Raw genomic sequence first — 17,900 nt, 5'->3', positions numbered from 1 at the left:
ATTAAGATGTGCGGGCATTTTTTTCTCGCGTAGACCTTTGCTTCGCGTAGTAGATTCATACAGTCCATCCTCAAGATTACCGGACCACGACTGACCTATTGATCTCGCTTCCCATGACATGCCGCCCGATTTCTTGTAGTTTTTTTCTATACTATCTTCTTTACTTCCATTCAGTGTGTATGCCTCCTCTTTACATCGCCTAGGCCAGTGGTTCCCAACCTTTTTCGACCCATCGCCCCCTTTTCAAGGTCAACACCGACAATCGCCCCCCAAATTTTGTGTACCGAAAATTGGGCATACAAACTGTAATCACCGGCGGGTTGACTGAAAAAAAAAGGTCAAATTTTCGGCTCGATGTCTAATTTGACACACTTTTGTAAGTAAATTTCCGTGGGTTGACTAGAAAAAAAAGGCAGCCGTTTTAACGCGTCATCGCCCCCCTGTCACCCCCTTCGTCATTCCCCCCCCCCTTCCTGGGGGCGATATCGCCCACGTTGGGAACCACTGGCCTAGGCCAAGGTAGGTGTCTGATTCCATAGACTACTCCAAGTCGCTTCGACATCTTCCCGTCTTTTCATTGCATCGCATTTTTGTGGTGGATTGAACTGATCAAATTGCTAATAAACCAATGATGATGATGATACTTGGGACTAGCGCCCCTTCGTAATCATAGAGCTAGCATGTGCCCTTCAAGCAGAAGAACGTTCTACAAACATTGCCAACCGACGAGTCGGTAGTAATCTTAAACCACAAGGTGTGCTGTCAAGTCGTGGGTCCACAGCATTAGTGGATGTGAAAGGATATGTCGAATTGTTGCAACACACTTTCAGTTACTTCACAAGATCTTTCACTGACGCCTGATACACATGCATGAAGTCAACTACCCCGGCGTGAGTCTTCTTACCGTAACTTTTGAAGAAGTTCCCGAAATTACCCAACATACTTATACTTCACACAATAATGCTAACAAGTAAACTGCCACTTCTATACATGTATGTAACCTTCAGGAAACCCAAAGTCCTTCAGACAAGAATGAAACCAGCGATATTCGATCGAATGAAAATAGTATACATACAATTTCACGTAGAAACAATAATATCAGATATACAAATTACAAGAAAACACATGTTGTATTGTTCTTGATGACAGCACATTTCATCAAGAGCATGAGCGCGCAAAATCACCCACCTAGAGTCTGTCAGAGACAAGAAGAAATTGAGATCTCAATCAGGCACACTCTAACGCTATCAGAGTTTGGGATCGGTAAAATTTCATGTTAACTTCTGCCGCCTCAGAACACAAATCGCCAAACAAAATACCATCGAAGTCGATCACTTCCATTAACAAGACATCTACCCATTTTCAGAGAGGGGATAACATGGCATTCCGCAACAGAACTAAACGAAACACTAATGACAGACTTTAAAATTGTAATTTAGAGAAGATGATGACCGATAAACCTCTTCGGCATTTCAGCGCAGTTGTACCGTGAAATTACCAGGATTGAGTGTGACCCCTAGCAAAATAACTTCCAAATCCTGAAATGATCCATATAATCGTGAACGTTGTTACCTTTCGGCTGAAATAAATAGACTTGCACCATTTATAAAACTTGCGACAACATGATACTTGTTCGACGAATGTTCAAACAAAAGTGTCACAATGTCCAAATGCAAAGTATGGGATAGGCATAAACATCTTTTCTTAAGACACGGCTCAAGCAAGTCAACGTCATGGATGATCTTCAAGGGGTCGGCAGGTAGTTCAACATCAAGCACGAACCGGGACGTAGATTGCACTGAATGTTTCACTGGAAATCCGCGAAAGAATAACTTAACGTGGGCGGTGCGATCAATAATTCAGGATTCACATAAGAGGCTGCGTTGCGGCGGGATTAAATTGTTGTCCCGGAGCATGCAGTTGTCCGCTTTGGGCATAGGCGGAGCTCGCATACTGCTGCTGTGCTACGTTGGACTGTGAAAAAGACGTGATCAGAAATTGCTGAAAACCGATCAAAATGGACAAAAAAAGACACAGTTGCGTGATGGCGCAGCCAGTCTGCGGTTCTCACCTGATGAGAATACGTGGCTTGATTTCGGAGAGCGGTATCGCTATAAACTTGCTGAGGGTATTGCCTAAAACACAAGATATCGATGAGTTGCCTTTTCCACGTGATTATGACACAAGGAGGCAGTTTGGACCGTTAAAAAGCATTTATGATCCACTTTACATAGATTTTCTTTGTCATTCAGCTTTTCCCATGTTGGACAGACAGGGTGCAAACCACAGCCGATAAGTGATTCGTGTTATAGTTTGGAAAGAGTTTTACGCCAGATGGCTCTCTTGTTGCTATCCTACCCATTGCACTCGGATGGATTTTGCTCGTTAGATGCTAGGTATTACAGAAATGGCCGCCAATGTGATTAGAACCTCAACAGATTTGGCTTGCAGATTGCTTTTCCAGTGATCTAACCACTGAGCCACGGCAACTGTCAAATTCATTTCATATCAATCTGTAGTTTCAATCAAGATGCTGCCCATAAATTGGTAGGAAATCTCGATGGCTTTCTCTGAAATACTTCAGACAGAACCAGGAACGATGGCTAATACTCTTACGGTAAATTCAGACTCTAAAGCAGTGGTTCTCAAACTGTGGGGCGCGAAACCACAGTTGACTTAAAAATTTTTCTCATTTAATGGTTAGTGCTGTGTATTGTCCGAATTTCGTCTTTCAGAATTCTCTCATCAACAGTCATGGCATGGCCTTCAATGCAATCAAACTATCCGTTGCGATTCCTGGACTACTGATTGCTCTCTTTATTATTTTTGATATCACAATAAGGGGGGCGCGAAATTATTGACTGTCATGAAGGGGGTGTGTCGAAAAAAGTTTGAGAACCGCTGCTCTAAAGTATTGAGGGAAAGACATATTGAAAGTTTTCAGTTATTCCACACTACAGGACTTCGATCCAAAAAGGAGTTTCTGTCTTTTTGTCAGAATATAAAAAAGAATCATATTTTCCAAATTGATTTGTAATCAAACCCAACATACCGGTGATCAGTGAATCATGACAATTAGTCCTGTCCTAAATTACAAAGACAGATCTCCAACAGGTTGATAATTTACTGCCTGATTATTTTCTGCCTGCACACGGTGATAGGTTTGTGAGAAACGTAACTGGTAAAAATCACTGTATCACCACATCAATATTGCAATAATTATATCAATTCTGAAGAATTTTCGGTATGCGGATGATATATTGATTGGCTGCTATGTGCGCTATCATAGCCATGCTGTACATACGTATCATTCCCCTCATCCTTGGATCTGCCCAAAAGTTAGGTTAACATCGCAAGACTGCAATCATCTAAACCCGTACTTACCCAGGGGCGGATTGGTGGCCACTTGGCAGCTGTCCAAGTTGTTGGGGTGCTGTAAAAGAATATTCAATATGAGCACCTCTTCCACACATGTTTAAGTCACGCAAGGGGTTACAAAATGTCATTATGAAGTTACTGGCATTTTTAGCATCAGAAGACAGTAAAATTTAGACCTTCAAACACATTGCTGCACACATAAATTGCTTTTGTCTGTTATCATGCATTCAATCTAGTGGGGATATACCAGCAGACTACACAATTACTATAACAAACACATTTTGATCTCTTATAACAAGGATTCGTAAGCTGGGTTCAGAAGACTTAGTTTTAAAGGTCCATGAAGGGCCAATGTGGTTTTTATTCCAAGGTCAATAAACTTTTTGTTTATCTAATTAACTTTTCCTTCCATATCATGAAATGCCGAAGAATAGGAAGGACAACAAACGATGTATTTCCTTTGATTTTACTTTCATCCCTACTCACAGTAACGGTATACAAAAGACATGGTGCTTTCTATGTAGGAAGGTTCTTGTCAATGGAAGCATAAAGCCCTCAAAGTTTAGAGAACATTTTGAATCAGTCCATCCCAACAATTCATCTTACAATATTGATCTCTTACGCACAAAGTAAGCTTGAGTTGCAAAAGCTAGAACTTTACCGAAGTGTGGATATATGATAACGCAAAACTTTATCTTAAAGCATTGTATAAAGGTTCTTATCGCATTGCCGATAAAAAATTACAGACAATAGGAGGACCTTGATATAGATATTTAAAAACAAATTGCATTTGTAGTATTGAAATATGCAACAAACCGTGATTAGGTGCTACCATCCCGTTGGTGGCTTGATACTGCGCTTGCATCTGTGCGGTCGGGTTCTGAATGCAAGAGTACATAAGCTCCATGACTGGTAGTTTGTGTCGCATCGTAAACCTACCTGTTGATACATATTGGGCACGGCACCTGATAAATGCGTACCGCTGCTCACATACGTCGCACCCATCTGTGGAAGATATCGAAAGTGTTAGCAGCTTTGACCGACAAACTACATATCGAGATCGTTGACCTGCTGCATGTGCGGGTGAGAGTACATGGTGGAATAAGTGGATGCCGGTACGCCTTGTGGGTGATAAGGGCTCATACCCGGCATAGATCCTGGCTGTTTCATATACGGCGTAGGTAGAGTTGGGTTATACGCTGGCATCTCGTTCATCAATCTGCGAAATGATGAGACGGTATTTCCAGAGTTACTTTCATTTCAGGGTAGAACTAGAAGTTTCAGTGTTGCACTAAGCTAGACAGCGAAAAAACATGATAAAAAATCGGTGTCGAATAGGCGGTAGTTTCCTTTAACCGTTTGGCGCCGGCGTGGGTATTTTTACCCATTGCCGTTAGAGGGAAGAGTACTGTATCAGAACCACTATATATCCCGTTCTAATCGTGCTTGGTCGTTGCTGTTTATTTCTACGGATAGATATTGTTTGTGCAAGTTCATTGATACCATAATATTTGATATATATTATATCTAAGACGTCGAAATCGGATATCAAATACCGTAGATAAATATGTTGCAAAATACACTCTTTCGGCAACGCGCGCGTCATTGACCACTCTCACATAACGTACTGTATGTTTTGTTCTAGCCGTCTTAGAGCATAGTTGTTTCTTTCTGTGAAAAGCTAGTGTCCATACAAGTTCACACATATCTTCGTATCTGATATTAGTTACATATAAGGTGTTCAAAATCTATGTGATAGGCGCGTGACAAAGATATCCGCCGACCGCATCATTTCGCGGAAACGTGCGTTCCCGATACCCGTCATATACCCTGTCGTATATTTGGTTTTATTCGTCATAGCCAGTTGTTGTAGTTTGTTTCTATGAATAGTGCTTGTCAGCTTCTGATTTTCTTGCTAAAACAACGATACTAGTTATGTCTGCATCGCTCAAGGTTGCATTTGAAAACCGGGAAGAGAATTCTCGCAGCCTACCGTACCAGCTTCAAGCAGATGGATGAATACTGGTCACATAACGGGATATGTATCGAGTTCTAATAGTGATATACCTTCATAGATTGTGTCTGTGAATAGTTGTTGCCTATACGATTCTAAATAATGTCTTATAGTCAAGTATAATTCGGGCTAAATACAATATTACTCAGCGCATATACCTACGCAAAAGTGTTCATCTGGATATACAAAGAGCTGTCGTGTAACGATATATATCTTTCGTTGTAGTAATGAAAGGCATTTACGGATTGTCTCTTTCAATAGAACTAGCCAATCTCCACCTTCAAGGCTAAAATAAACAACATTAGTTATGCCTATGTCACCCCAAGGCCGCTTCTAAAAATCGTGAAGAGAATTCCTGCAGACTACCACACTAGTGTCAAACGCAGGGACGAATATCCGTAACATAATGTGTTATATCCTGAATTTTATCGGTAGTAGACATTCTTAGATTGTATCTGTGGAGAGTACATGCCCATAACATTATATCTATACATCAGACTAACAGCTAATAGTGATGTATATATCGCAACAAGACCAATTCTACACGCTGTGTATTCCCCGCAAACTTGTGTATCATGTTTGTATGAAGTGCTACCAACTAACGTCATAAACCTTACGTTGTAGTAAGATATGCGTTTGTGGTTTGTCCTTATGGTTAGGTCTTGACAATATCCGTTTATCAATACTAAAGTGACCCATTTACGTGCTCTATAAGCTTTGTAAATGCCCTGGAAGGCTACGCTACCTAATAAATACACGCGCGTCACTCGCTCACTCGCCGATGACTCATTCACTCTGCGGTCTGGCGCGTGTTTATTGTGCAAACCCTCAGAACTGTATCTATTGGATAATGGCGATATTAGGGCGTATTAGATCGACTGAGCCATCTCCAAGATCATGATTTCCTCGCCGATATGATTCACAAGAAGCCTATGTCACCAGATATCCATGTTAAGGTTTATAAGCAGTACAGTAAATGTAATACGTTTCTCATCAACGAATTCTCGGCTTGCTCTCGATATAAGTGGCCAGACACAGTGCTCGAAATGATTTGAGTGGCGCAATCGGATCCGCGTTGAAGTTCTGAATCCAACGACACCTTGTTCAAGGTGTTCGAATCCCATTAAGGTACAGTTTTTCGATTTTGAAAATTGAAGTAAAATTTTTCGAAAATTGCAGCCGGCGCCAATCGGTTAAACGAAACAAATCCAATTAACAATACAATCGGGTTAATCCTAGTTCGATAAACAGGGGAGAGAGAGATAATTACCGGTATTTATTCGGTTCGTACAAAATAGACGAAGGTAAATTCTAATGCAAAACCATGCTGTAGCGAAGGGATCAAGGCATCATCAAATCTATAGCTCCAGTGGGGAATAGTTGCACCATAGAACGGCTAACATGGAAATACGTCATAGAAACCTAGAACAAAGTGGTTTCATTAGCCCCCAAAATCCATGGTGGCAAACCGGAGACTTTGGTTTGTTGAGACTGGAGGCGTGACCGCCGAGCTACGAAGGCTGTCACTAAATGAAGACGAGTAACAGTAACACAATGTAGAGTTCGATTCCTATTCTCAGTCACATAAGCTGACATGACATCGCAAAGAAAATAACCGATGTACTCACTTGTCATACATGTTGAGCGCTTCTTTGATTTTCTCGTTCAATTGCGTCAGCTCCAAGTGTTTCCGGTCGATTTCTTCCAGTTTTTGATCGATTAACGGACCCATTTGCGTGCAAGACTCTGCGAGGAGACGAGAGTATATCGGAGGTGGTCAAAGTATTGAGCGTTGCTACTCAAGTAGATGTAAAAGTAACGCCGTAAATTCCTACTCGATTACAAGTAGAAGTAGCCATTTCCAGGACATTTCAAAGCTATTCTAAGTGAAGGTAGAAAAGGCCGGTAAGGTGCCCGTGTTTGGCGGTGTTAAAAAGTAGATTGCGCAGAGAATCATGTACTTTTAGCTGAAAATCGGAGGCGGGCTTCATTTCGAAATTGCAGGGTAGTGTACGACATCTACGCAACTAACGCAAAATGACTAATTACACTACAAATAGGTGAAATTTTTGAAAATATGTTCATTTGGAGTGATTTCACTGAGTTGCTATGATATTTTCACTTATATAAGCGAAGTGATGGAAACATACCCCGAAACTACTTTCTACTAGAGGTCGAACGATTATCGACACGGCCGATCATCGAGGCCGATATTTGGAAAATTGCCGGTTATCAACATCGGTCGATATTTCATATAAAAAAATTCAAAAATATTGCTAATTCAATTCTCCGTGTCTTCTCAGTCCTAAGAAATCGACGACGCAAAGGGCGATGTACGTGATGGAATAACTTAACACTTGCAGAACTGGTGAGCATGCCCAAGCAAGACTCACCTTCCTTGTTGATCAGCTCTTGGCCGTCCGCGACTCCGGTTTCCGGGTCCGTATTTTGTAACTCCATCAGGGTTTCGTCCATGAGATTCTGACAACAAGTCCGGCAAATATGACCTTTGCTTAAAACAGGCTCCGGCAAAACACAATCGGTACCTCGTCAATCTCCAACACCGGTTCCATCGCGTCGATTTCTCTCACTTCGACATCCTCGTTAAACGTCACCCCCCGTTCTGAAAAGATAAACCACGATCAAACAGCCGTTTAATGATGAAAGACACTCTCAAAACAGGGCAAGATTGAGCATAATGAATCGGCAAGCGTACGCCATAGAATTCAGTAAATAAAAAATTGGCTTGTACACAGTATACTTTGATAGCATCTTCCCGGCAAAGCTGCATAAGTCGATACCAAATCTAGCAGGGAGGGGTCCCCATGTTTAAGGTTAAAAGGCTAAAGAGGATACTAATACAAAGCACTAAAGACCTATTACTGTTGATTGAGTAGTGGTATACAAGGCAGGTCGGAGCTACTTCCAATTATTGGTGCAAAAAGCCAGTGAGAAGTCTATTCGAGCAGCTTCTATGTAGTTTGCGATGAAGCGCAGCGCCATGTCACATATAGATATAAACATATTGCTCAGTAATACCGGTAAAGACGAATGCACTCATAGAAAAGTGATGCGAATCAGCCCAAAGCTGGATGCTGCGTGCTTTTCAGTTGATAAAAGCTATCGATGTATTATGTAAACACAACGAAATCGGTATTCGGTCCACAGGGGAAATAAAACGCCGTGGTAAGCACCCAACCCACCTTCTTCATCATCCGCTTTCCCCTTTCCGAATTCAGGTTCGGGCTCCACCGCGAGATCGCTGGTCACAAAATTTGCGGGAAACAACCCGATGTCGCTACCGTTTTGTCCTTTCCACCAATTGGCATCGCTGTAAGAAGGATAAGAATTCGCGCTACGGCACATAGTCTTATATAAGCGTTGGAAGCTAACCTGTCGTCAAGAATCGAAATCAGGTCGCCGGCTTTGAAAGTCACTTCGTTGTCTTCCGCTGCTTCGAAATCGTACAAGGCCTTGACTGTCCTTTTTGAGATATTCGATGAGCCTAGAAAGCCGAATTCGCATCAGAAACGAAAGAGTCCGATGAGTGAGTTTCCGCACATTCGGTCACCGAAGGTGACAGGCAGTACTAAACTCAAATATTGCTTTCAGGACTAAGTTCATTGCAGTAGAGATCTCTTTGTATATGATTCTTATTGTGATTTTAACTCCTGACAAGGGGCACACGAAAAGTAATTCTACTGCAATGAAGGTAGCCCTGAAAGCAATATTCAAGCCGAGTACCGCCAGTCAAATACCGTATTCAAATATTTGAAGAAAATGTGCAATTTATCTCAGATTAGGAAGCATAATCTGTTACCTAAAATAACAAAGGTTTATCCGAAAGTGATCATGAGGGAAAGATGCCTGCTACGCTTCAAGGATTTAGAGTATCAGTTCGCACAAATTTATTAACCCTCGCTTCTTGACTGTTATAAACTAAGATGTTAGGCTACTTTGTGATTGCCGTCATCCATAACAAACACAAAAAGACCAATGCCAATTCAATAACACTTGTTGTTCAATAATATCACGTCCTCCATGTAAATATAAACATTGCGCACCACAGGCATAAACTAAAAACATCAATGACTCGCAATAGCATATAGACGTGACACATGCGAACGGTGTGCTTTGTTCATATTCAAAGCGAATTGCAGCCTGTACACACCATTCAGCCGGTTTCAATAATAGATAAGTCTGTGTAAACAACGGCATGGAGAGCTGCTCGGTGAGTGCGATTCTTTGTGTAGTCTTATTACACAGGGACAACTGCTCGACGCTATGCATTGAAAGGTTCTTCTAAAATACAGTGCCCAAAACAACATATTTCAATATCAACTGTCGAGAAATTTTGCCTTCCGTCAATATTGTGAAAGATTGAATTCGGCATTGCATACCATCAGTTCGGATTTATTAGAGAATGTAAATCAGGTAGGCAAGTCAACTTTCAACAGATTCTCACTAAAAATGACTAGCTAACGGCTCTTTGTTTTTCTGTTTGACCACCAAACTAGTGATCAACACTCGACAGTTCAGAGTACCGAACCGATGAAACAGTCAAGAGAGAAAAATGGTGCATATTTCATTTCCCTAAACCTCACATATAATGATTTCTAATTGCATTGAGGTCAGTTTTTGACTTTTTCCTAATAAATATTTAAGTGTGAATCTTGCTGACTGTTCAAGGTTTTGAAAAGTTATTTTATCGGTAGCCTAGTGTTAACTTGTTCAGGAGTAAGAGGCCAGTGACTTCATACATTGGAACCACTTCCTACTCGGACATAGTCATCAAACATAAATTCAAGCAATAAGTTGGGTAAGAGAAGAAAACATTTTCAAATAGCATATGTTGCTAAATCAAGCAATACAATCAATCGCACCTGAAACAGATGTTGAAGAATTGCCCGACGTTGCGGCAGAACTGTCTAGCACGGTCGGATACAAACTACTTCCTGTTCCACCGGAGTTCGTGATACCGCTTGAAGTAGATTTCTTTTGTTTGTCTTCTTTCAGCGACATTTCGATAGCTATAGATTTCAACCATGAAAGCATCAGTATTCAGTAGTTATGAACTAATTTTAAAAACTTCACAACAATCCACAAGCATATATTGAACATCCTCTGTGACAGTAGCAGCAGAGGCCGCAATGTTCACAAATATACCGATCATACCAATAACAGCAGTTTGATCACGAAAAGATGATGAACATTGATTTATAAAAATTTCCGTCAAAACATTGTTCAAAGTGTTTATAGCAGTCATAGTATTTGCTTCATAAGTAGGTCATAATAACATTGCGGTGCACACTGCAAACAGGTGATGTCATTCTGTTTTTTCAAGCTTATCTTTTCGTGTTCATTGTTAATCAGTTATATTTTGGGGATCCCCTTTGCACATTAAATATCATATAAATCTGTTTCTGTGACCTGGACCGTGAGGGATCATGGGTAATTTTATAAGGTAGGAGTTTCTAGAAGGGTTCATGAACCCTGCCTTAAGACGACAATGCTGAATGCATTCCATGTTTCAAAAGTAAGTAGGCCTATATGTGAAGAAGGCAATCATGATGTGGGCAACTAGGCCTACATCTAAAAAACATTCCATTAAGGTTTCATTTGCAAGCCGTTTTCATACAAGTTCCCTCTCTTTTCATTCTGGAAAGACAGATCAACAAAAAGAACCGGTAAGTGGCATCGACAGCATATTGTATTACTGGCCCGCAACTGCTCATAGTACTAGCAAATTCGATCTTGAAGCCGATTTGCGGGGGTTTCTGTGACGCATACCCCATGATAGTGACTTGCAAAGAAACACCTTGTGAAAAAGATCTTAGTTGTGGTCAAATAGTAGTCTGTAGTTGTGGTCTACAAGTAGATCAAGATAAAAGAAGTATACCAACTCTGTGGTGAACATTTAAACAGCAACACAGACATGTATTCTACGCAGCCGGGTAAGATCTTCACATTATTCTAGCAGCCATTTCCAGATGCCCCAGACACAGGTGATTGTCAGTGACAAGGATATTGACTGCTTTGTATACATAGCTAGGTAAGTCCAGTATAAAGACCACCAAAGACAGTGAGGTCATTACTGATATATATAGTGCTTTGAAAAAATAACCTACTCTTTGTGGTGGTTACGAGATTTAGTGTAAGAATATCATCAAATGACAATAGCTTCTTCGAGAGACAGAGCTTCAATATACAATTGCATATTATATTCGCATTGAAATGAACCAGAATATTTTCGGCCGATACTCGTCAGGGGTAATAGTCAGCACTCGGCAACTATATATAACAATACAAAATGAGGTTCTATTCTATTCATCTCATCCGCACAAGAACAGATAATGCAATGAACATGTGAGGGTGTTGAAACAACCGAGTACCGTCTATCAATCTAACACCCACATCCCCCTTATGGCCTACTTGTATAATGTATATCTAGCATCGATGTACTGCCCAACATTATTGTGACATTTGAAAACATTCATGTCTTTGGACGCTTCCTCGTTTTGTCATTCTCTGCCATTGCACTTATCCGTATCGCGTCTTTTTCTGGACTTTTTTGTAAAAACGCCTATGAGCAGGGACGTAGGGAGATGTCCAAATAAACCGCCGACACCTAGAATGTGCTAGACCGAGACCCAAACCTACAACTTCTAAAGCCTTGGCGGTATTGATGAACAAAGTGTACCACCCGCTTCAAATTTGGATATAGAACCAACATAATCCATTTGAGGCATTTTAACTTGATGCGATCTCCAATATCCACTGACACTTGATGAAATTGATCGGCAACTGGATGAGTTCAGGAAAATATCCTGACCGAGCCACAGTTAGCCTCAATAATTCAAAGCATGGCCCTACCGATGCCATTTGTGTGACAGGGAATCACGCAGAGAGAAGCATCTTTCACAGGCAGCTTACGCAAATACCGACTATGAGCAAGCTTCTTCGGACAAGTCATAGCTTACCACTGCGATCAATTTAAATCGTGAATTTGTGCCGCATGAGTTATATAATACAGGATACCAGTCAAGACACAGAATGCTTCGAAATAGGGGAAATGACATTCTTCCTCCTCCAAGATTGCCTATGAGGTACGTACCGGCTACCACATCTGATTATTGTAATCAACGGGCTACTTTGAACAGTATATCATCAATGCAAAGGAAGCATGGTCCATCTGGAGACGAATTGCCTAGTAGCACCTTGTGGGTTTATTATCACATAACTAAACCAATCATGATTTACAATCTTCATCAAATAACACACAGTGATTAGGGAGTTAAATAACATACTATGTATAACATGATTTTATTTGGTGAGATCGTGCAAAGGCCCAGCAAATCCGTTATCAACATTCCAGTGAGCTGTGTGCGTATTCTTGAGGCTATCAGCAAGCTTCAGTAACAGAATAACAATTTTGTTGTACACATTCTAAAAAATTCATGACCAGAGTCAATGTAGGCCTACCCTTAATCTCAATGAGATGTGTCAGGTCATGTTAATGCGGAATACATAAAAGGGCTATAGAGAGCTATTCATAGAACATAATCGAGCAGAAAGCAAGAACTTGCCGACCCAGTGGACGACAACTTGCAACTTTAGACAATATACTGGATAACTGGAACTACATAATCAAACCTTTGGCAATATCATCGGCTTCTTGTTGGCTGGATACGACATTAGGATCTTTGCTGACTGGTGCAGCCGACTTTTTCGGATTGACTTCTTCCGGAGTTGGAAATTCGACACCCTCACTTCTCATGAAGTGATAAAATGATGTCAATTTACTGAAAAATCACAGCATTGTATGAAATTTTTTTTAAAGCCAGCAGTATACCGATGCGATTCCATGTCCGTCATTGTGCCAGTTCGAAATTTCAATGTTGTCGCCAATTAAGGACATCTGCTGTCATCGAATTGGTCTTAGACATTGTGTTTGGACAAATATGTTAAAACCAAACCCAACTATCAGCAGTTACTAAATCCTGTTCAAGTCAATTGATAGACTAATTCTGAACTGTGAAATTAACAAGGCGAGCATGAAGATATGCCAAAATACTAAGGTTAGTAGCCTACCATCAATATCAAGCTGTCAGCCTGTCAAATCACAAATTTTGGGAAAGCCATAATATTCAAGCTCAACAGACTCTTGGAGGTACAGAACTTCAATATATTATTATATAGGCCTACTATAATTGAATAACCCATATTGAAATAAACCTGAATATTTTCGTCACTAGTAGAACCTGACGATTACCCGACGAGTGTCAGACGAAAATGATTCAATTGTAGCCTATATTCAAGTTCAACATTATAACAGGCAAAAAATAAGTGCAGTAGGCAACTTGAGACAGTCAAAAGTCAGTAGTAATATCGATAAAAGCTAGGACAGTGGTTCTCAACCGGGGGGCCCGCAAAGCATTTTAAGGGGTCCGCGAAACCTCCAAATTTGGAAAATGGTTGATAGACTAGGATTTATTTAATTAGAAAAATCACGAGACGGTTTTGCTTCATTACTGCTAAAACATCTGGATTCAAATGAACAAAATCGCGATTCGGGATGAAATATTCTACTGTACAAACTCATTTCAATTGCAAAATTGCCAATAGCCAACTAATACAAACATATTGCTGTTTAGAGATGTTTTGTTGGGGTTTTGGGAAAAATTGTTTGCAGAAATCCATTTCTCCTCTGATATACATAACCGCTATTCAAGAATAATTCCAACATTGAGCTGCTAGATCAGTGGTTCCCAACCTGGGGGGTGTGAAAGCATATGAAGGGGGGCGCGAAGAAGCGGTCAACTGAAAAAATTACCAATTCGACGTAGCGGCAACCAAGACATGATCGTGTACATCGAGAAATGCAGCTACAGAATTGGCTTAGAAATACTAAAAGTCTTCCTAATTTCTACATAAATGGTATATTATTTTCAGAAAAAGTCATTTTTCGCGGTTTATCACCAGCCTGCAGTTAGTATTGGTAAAATTCAGATGACAGTTGAACAAGAATTTAGCAAAATTTCAACTAAAACCGTAGAGGGGTCCGTGAAGAAAAAAAGGCTGAGAACCTCAGAGTTCGGATATTGTCTATACCACTATTGACAGGTGTGGAAATTTTACGAACTGACAAAATGTGTGCATTGACATATCTACAACTGATCAGGATGGTACCAGTTTATATATATATATATGATGTCTAGCGACTGAAAAATCCGGCCAAGACCAGCAATGAAGAGATCATTACATACGAGTTGCTTGATTCACCGACATTTACAGTCCTGGATAAAAATAATTCTCACCTGAGTTGTGGATCATCCTTGAAATCTTCAGCCCATTGCCTGATGAGCATCTTCAAGTGTTGCTGTACTTTTGGATGTGGGGGATTTCCCATTATTGCTCGCATCTGACTGATGAATTCCTGGAAAATCAAGTTGCAGAATGGCATAACCCGCGTCGATATCTCGGACACGGTGGACGTTAAAAACCACACGTACCTGGGATGCGACCTCTTTTTTGAAATCAAGTCCGCAGTTGTTCACGCACGAGTCCAACACCGTTAACGCTTGTAGGGAGACGTGAGGATTCTTCTGTGTAATTTTCCGTGTGATTGCTTTACAAAATTCTTTTGACCTAGAAAATCACAATAAATTTTATGGACACACATGGGGAAACGTTGAAAGATGGGTGGTGGTCTGATGCTCGGATTGTTATTATCATTATGGTAAAGAAATACCGGTTGCAAGATAAGTATTATGAGCCTATGCCCACGATTGACAGAACTATGGCCTTTGGCACAATTCGATAGCTTACTTTGTCAAACCAGGCAAGACACTATCTTGGAAGCATTTGGATATTAGGGATTGCGCAATGCTTGGATATTCTAGGTAAAACTCAAGATTAAAAAAATAATAAAATCTAGATTAGAAAAAAATTTCAGAAGAAATATTCCTACCAAACAAATTTTATATCAAAGATTAGAAAAATACCTATTCTTACATGCTTGCAGCAGCAAACCTTGTAGCTAAATTTGCCAACATAAAACCAAAAGCAAAAACCAAAAATATGCAAAAGGTTAAAAATCACTGGTTTCAATTGACGATATTCCTTCCCTGGTCATGGCATGATTAGCATAGCAAAATTTATATCAATTCGGATGTGATAATACTTTACCAATAGACTATATTTTTTATAAATGCAATATTGCATAACATTTATGAAAAGGCTATGCAGTTCAATTTGACTACTTTATACAAAGTAGATCAATTATGACAATGATTCAAATTAGGTCATGTTACCATTGATAATACCTATGCCCTGTGGTCCAGAAGTATATGGTTGTGTCATTAGTCTCAGCTGATCTCAATATCACGTGAAAAGTAACAAGTAAAGTCTACTATACAATCATCTGTATTTAATTAGTTACACGATCACCATACAAAGTCCTACCCATCTTGCGTTGTCTTCACTTTATCGCAAATTGACATAATGAGGCCCCAGTCTTCCTTAGTATTACATTCATCTGTAGCTTTATCTAGAACAAAAAATATCTCTTGAACCGTAATTGAGTTACATTTGCTTGTGTGTTCTTATTCATTGTGGTTGACAGCTCAGGCACTGCCATGGCACAGCACCTACTATATATAACACATGTACATAAAACGAAGCGTGTATTATAGAGCCATATATACAAATATCTGTCAGTTTCAAAACTCAGGACAACTCTCCTGCTGTAGCATGAAACTAGCAAGCAGCAGAAAAATCACAACGAAAACAAACTTTCCACGTCAATATATAAAAACAATCGAGGTTCAGTTGTAAAAACCAACACACAGAAAGAAATTCAATAGATAACTGCCAAGGACCTAAGCTGCAGGGTGGGTAGGATTATCATCTGGTAGTGCAGAACATGATGAATAAAGACTCAAGTAGTTACCTTATGCCGGCACAGTTGAACAAGCACCATGTCTAATCGACATTAGCAAAAATAAACCATACCAACAATAAAATAATACAAATTATACGGACTTTGTGTTAAGTCAATTGAATAATGAGAAGCTGGGTTTGATGTGAAGTCATATAGGCCTGTATATAAGGGTAGCCTACATTTTACATCAGGGGCGGACAACTTATCCAGTTGGCAGACCTGATATGGGAAATGAAATGCTTGGCGAACCGGATTACGGAGTCGATACATCATTCGCATATTTATCCACCTATACAAGGAATAAATCGTATATAATTTAAACGTTTGTTGAAAGCATATAGACCCAAAACAGTATTTAATTAATATATTACCCTAATGTACTTCAATAGCTGTTGAAGTTGATCAGAGTTGTCAACAAGTACTTTGAACTCTGACTGCATGTCAGATGTAGAAAGCCTTCGTAACGATTGCACGTGAGCATCAGTTATATTGGAACGCAGCCATGTTGTGTTTAAGTTCATGGTCGAAAATGTTTGTTCACAAATGTAAGTATTGTAGACCCGAACAGGACAAATTGTTCCATTGCCATCATATCCGGGTTGGAAAACTTGGATTCGTTATGTGACGCATAAAATTATCAATACCGGTACTTTCGGATTAGAATTTCACTTGCAGTGTAAAAACTCTCTGTGGGCCGCTCAAAATCCCGTCACGGGCCGGATCCGGCCCATATGTTGCCCGCCCCTGTTTTACATGAATCAGCATCCACTCTATGTGAGTATGCTACAACCCCCAGCCAAGTCTCAACTTGAAAATAATATCTTTTACATAATTCTTTGCATGTAATGGGAAAATTCCCTGCGAGACAAAGCCGCTTTCGTGGCATGATGAGATTCTTGATTCTGGCGATTACCTGGCAAATATTCATTTATGATGTACAACGGATTACTAAATATTTTGGATGGTTTATTTTAAATACACTGCAAGCTAACCCCCACTGGGAGGGGACACAAAGTTTACGTCCCGGAAAAACAAATGTGTTTTACACAAATGAATCAATTATCATAACATACATACCGAGTTGCTCATCGAAAACTGTGCTGGCAGGTCCAAATATCCCCATTTTGAATGATTGCAGTTTTCTCTTTTCAACGTGTCAAACGTACAAATTTTAATGATAATAGAATGTATTCCAAGCAAATATTCTAAACCTATGCGTAAAAATCAAATGAAAAATATCTGATAATCAGTTGGCACTACACCACATCAATGAAGTGTTCAACAAGACCATCGGATTACACATGACAGTGTTATGTGCTACTCACTATCATTCAGTCACTGCTATGCTCAGATGCTTGACGCTGGTTATGGTTGTTAGATTTGGGGATCATTAACAAGAGAGTTGACATGGTTTCTGATGATGGGGGTAATGGAGGTGTGTCTGGAGTCTCGACTTTGCTCCGCCCCTATATACCGGACCGGAAACAGCTACAGGGTTGGTGCGATGACATGCAAAATAAGGTCAGTCACATGCAAAATAAGGTCAGTCGCGACATGCAAAATAAG

The 17,900-nt window shown here is 40.1% G+C and overlaps 1 protein-coding gene across 3 annotated transcripts; it reads right to left on the bottom strand.

Annotated features, from left to right (window-relative positions):
* Positions 1 to 1,033: 1,033 nt before the first annotated feature.
* LOC145433799 (signal transducing adapter molecule 2-like) lies at positions 1,034 to 17,545 on the bottom strand. 3 transcript variants are annotated; one of them, XM_080311054.1, is made up of 18 exons: positions 17,412 to 17,545; positions 15,857 to 15,941; positions 14,905 to 15,040; positions 14,710 to 14,828; positions 13,046 to 13,194; positions 10,276 to 10,422; positions 8,786 to 8,897; positions 8,596 to 8,723; positions 7,939 to 8,015; positions 7,786 to 7,873; positions 7,021 to 7,138; positions 4,447 to 4,597; positions 4,318 to 4,383; positions 4,195 to 4,258; positions 3,385 to 3,433; positions 3,305 to 3,328; positions 2,072 to 2,135; positions 1,034 to 1,974 (listed from the first exon to the last, which is right to left on the bottom strand). In XM_080311054.1, the coding sequence occupies exons 1-18, from the start codon at positions 17,455 to 17,457 to the stop codon at positions 1,867 to 1,869; spliced, it is 1,731 nt and encodes a 576-aa protein (XP_080167180.1). In that variant the 5' UTR covers positions 17,458 to 17,545; the 3' UTR covers positions 1,034 to 1,866. The 3 variants fall into 3 exon arrangements, with proteins under 3 accessions (XP_080167180.1, XP_080167181.1, XP_080167182.1); XM_080311055.1 differs by having other exon boundaries at positions 4,318 to 4,375; positions 4,448 to 4,597; XM_080311056.1 differs by lacking the exon at positions 3,305 to 3,328.
* Between the last annotated feature and the right edge of the window lie 355 nt (positions 17,546 to 17,900).

The sequence above is a fragment of the Botryllus schlosseri genome, chromosome 2, assembly GCF_051294905.1.
Source record: "Botryllus schlosseri isolate E-star chromosome 2, Bs_hap1, whole genome shotgun sequence".
In the NCBI taxonomy this organism is placed as follows: domain Eukaryota; kingdom Metazoa; phylum Chordata; class Ascidiacea; order Stolidobranchia; family Styelidae; genus Botryllus; species Botryllus schlosseri.
The sequence above is the reverse complement of the archived record's forward strand: the minus strand, read 5'-3'. Positions and strand labels throughout refer to the sequence as shown.

Bases quoted from the DNA above. Each gene is read 5' to 3' on its own strand.
- LOC145433799 (XM_080311054.1), bottom strand. From the start codon at position 17,457: ATGGGGATATTTGGACCTGCCAGCACAGTTTTCGATGAGCAACTCG. The intron at 8,898-10,275 runs GTGCGATTGATT...TCGGCTTTCTAG, and splicing joins TTCTTCAACATCTGTTTCAG to GCTCATCGAATATCTCAAAA. The intron at 8,724-8,785 runs GTTAGCTTCCAA...TCCTTCTTACAG, and splicing joins ATTTCGATTCTTGACGACAG to CGATGCCAATTGGTGGAAAG.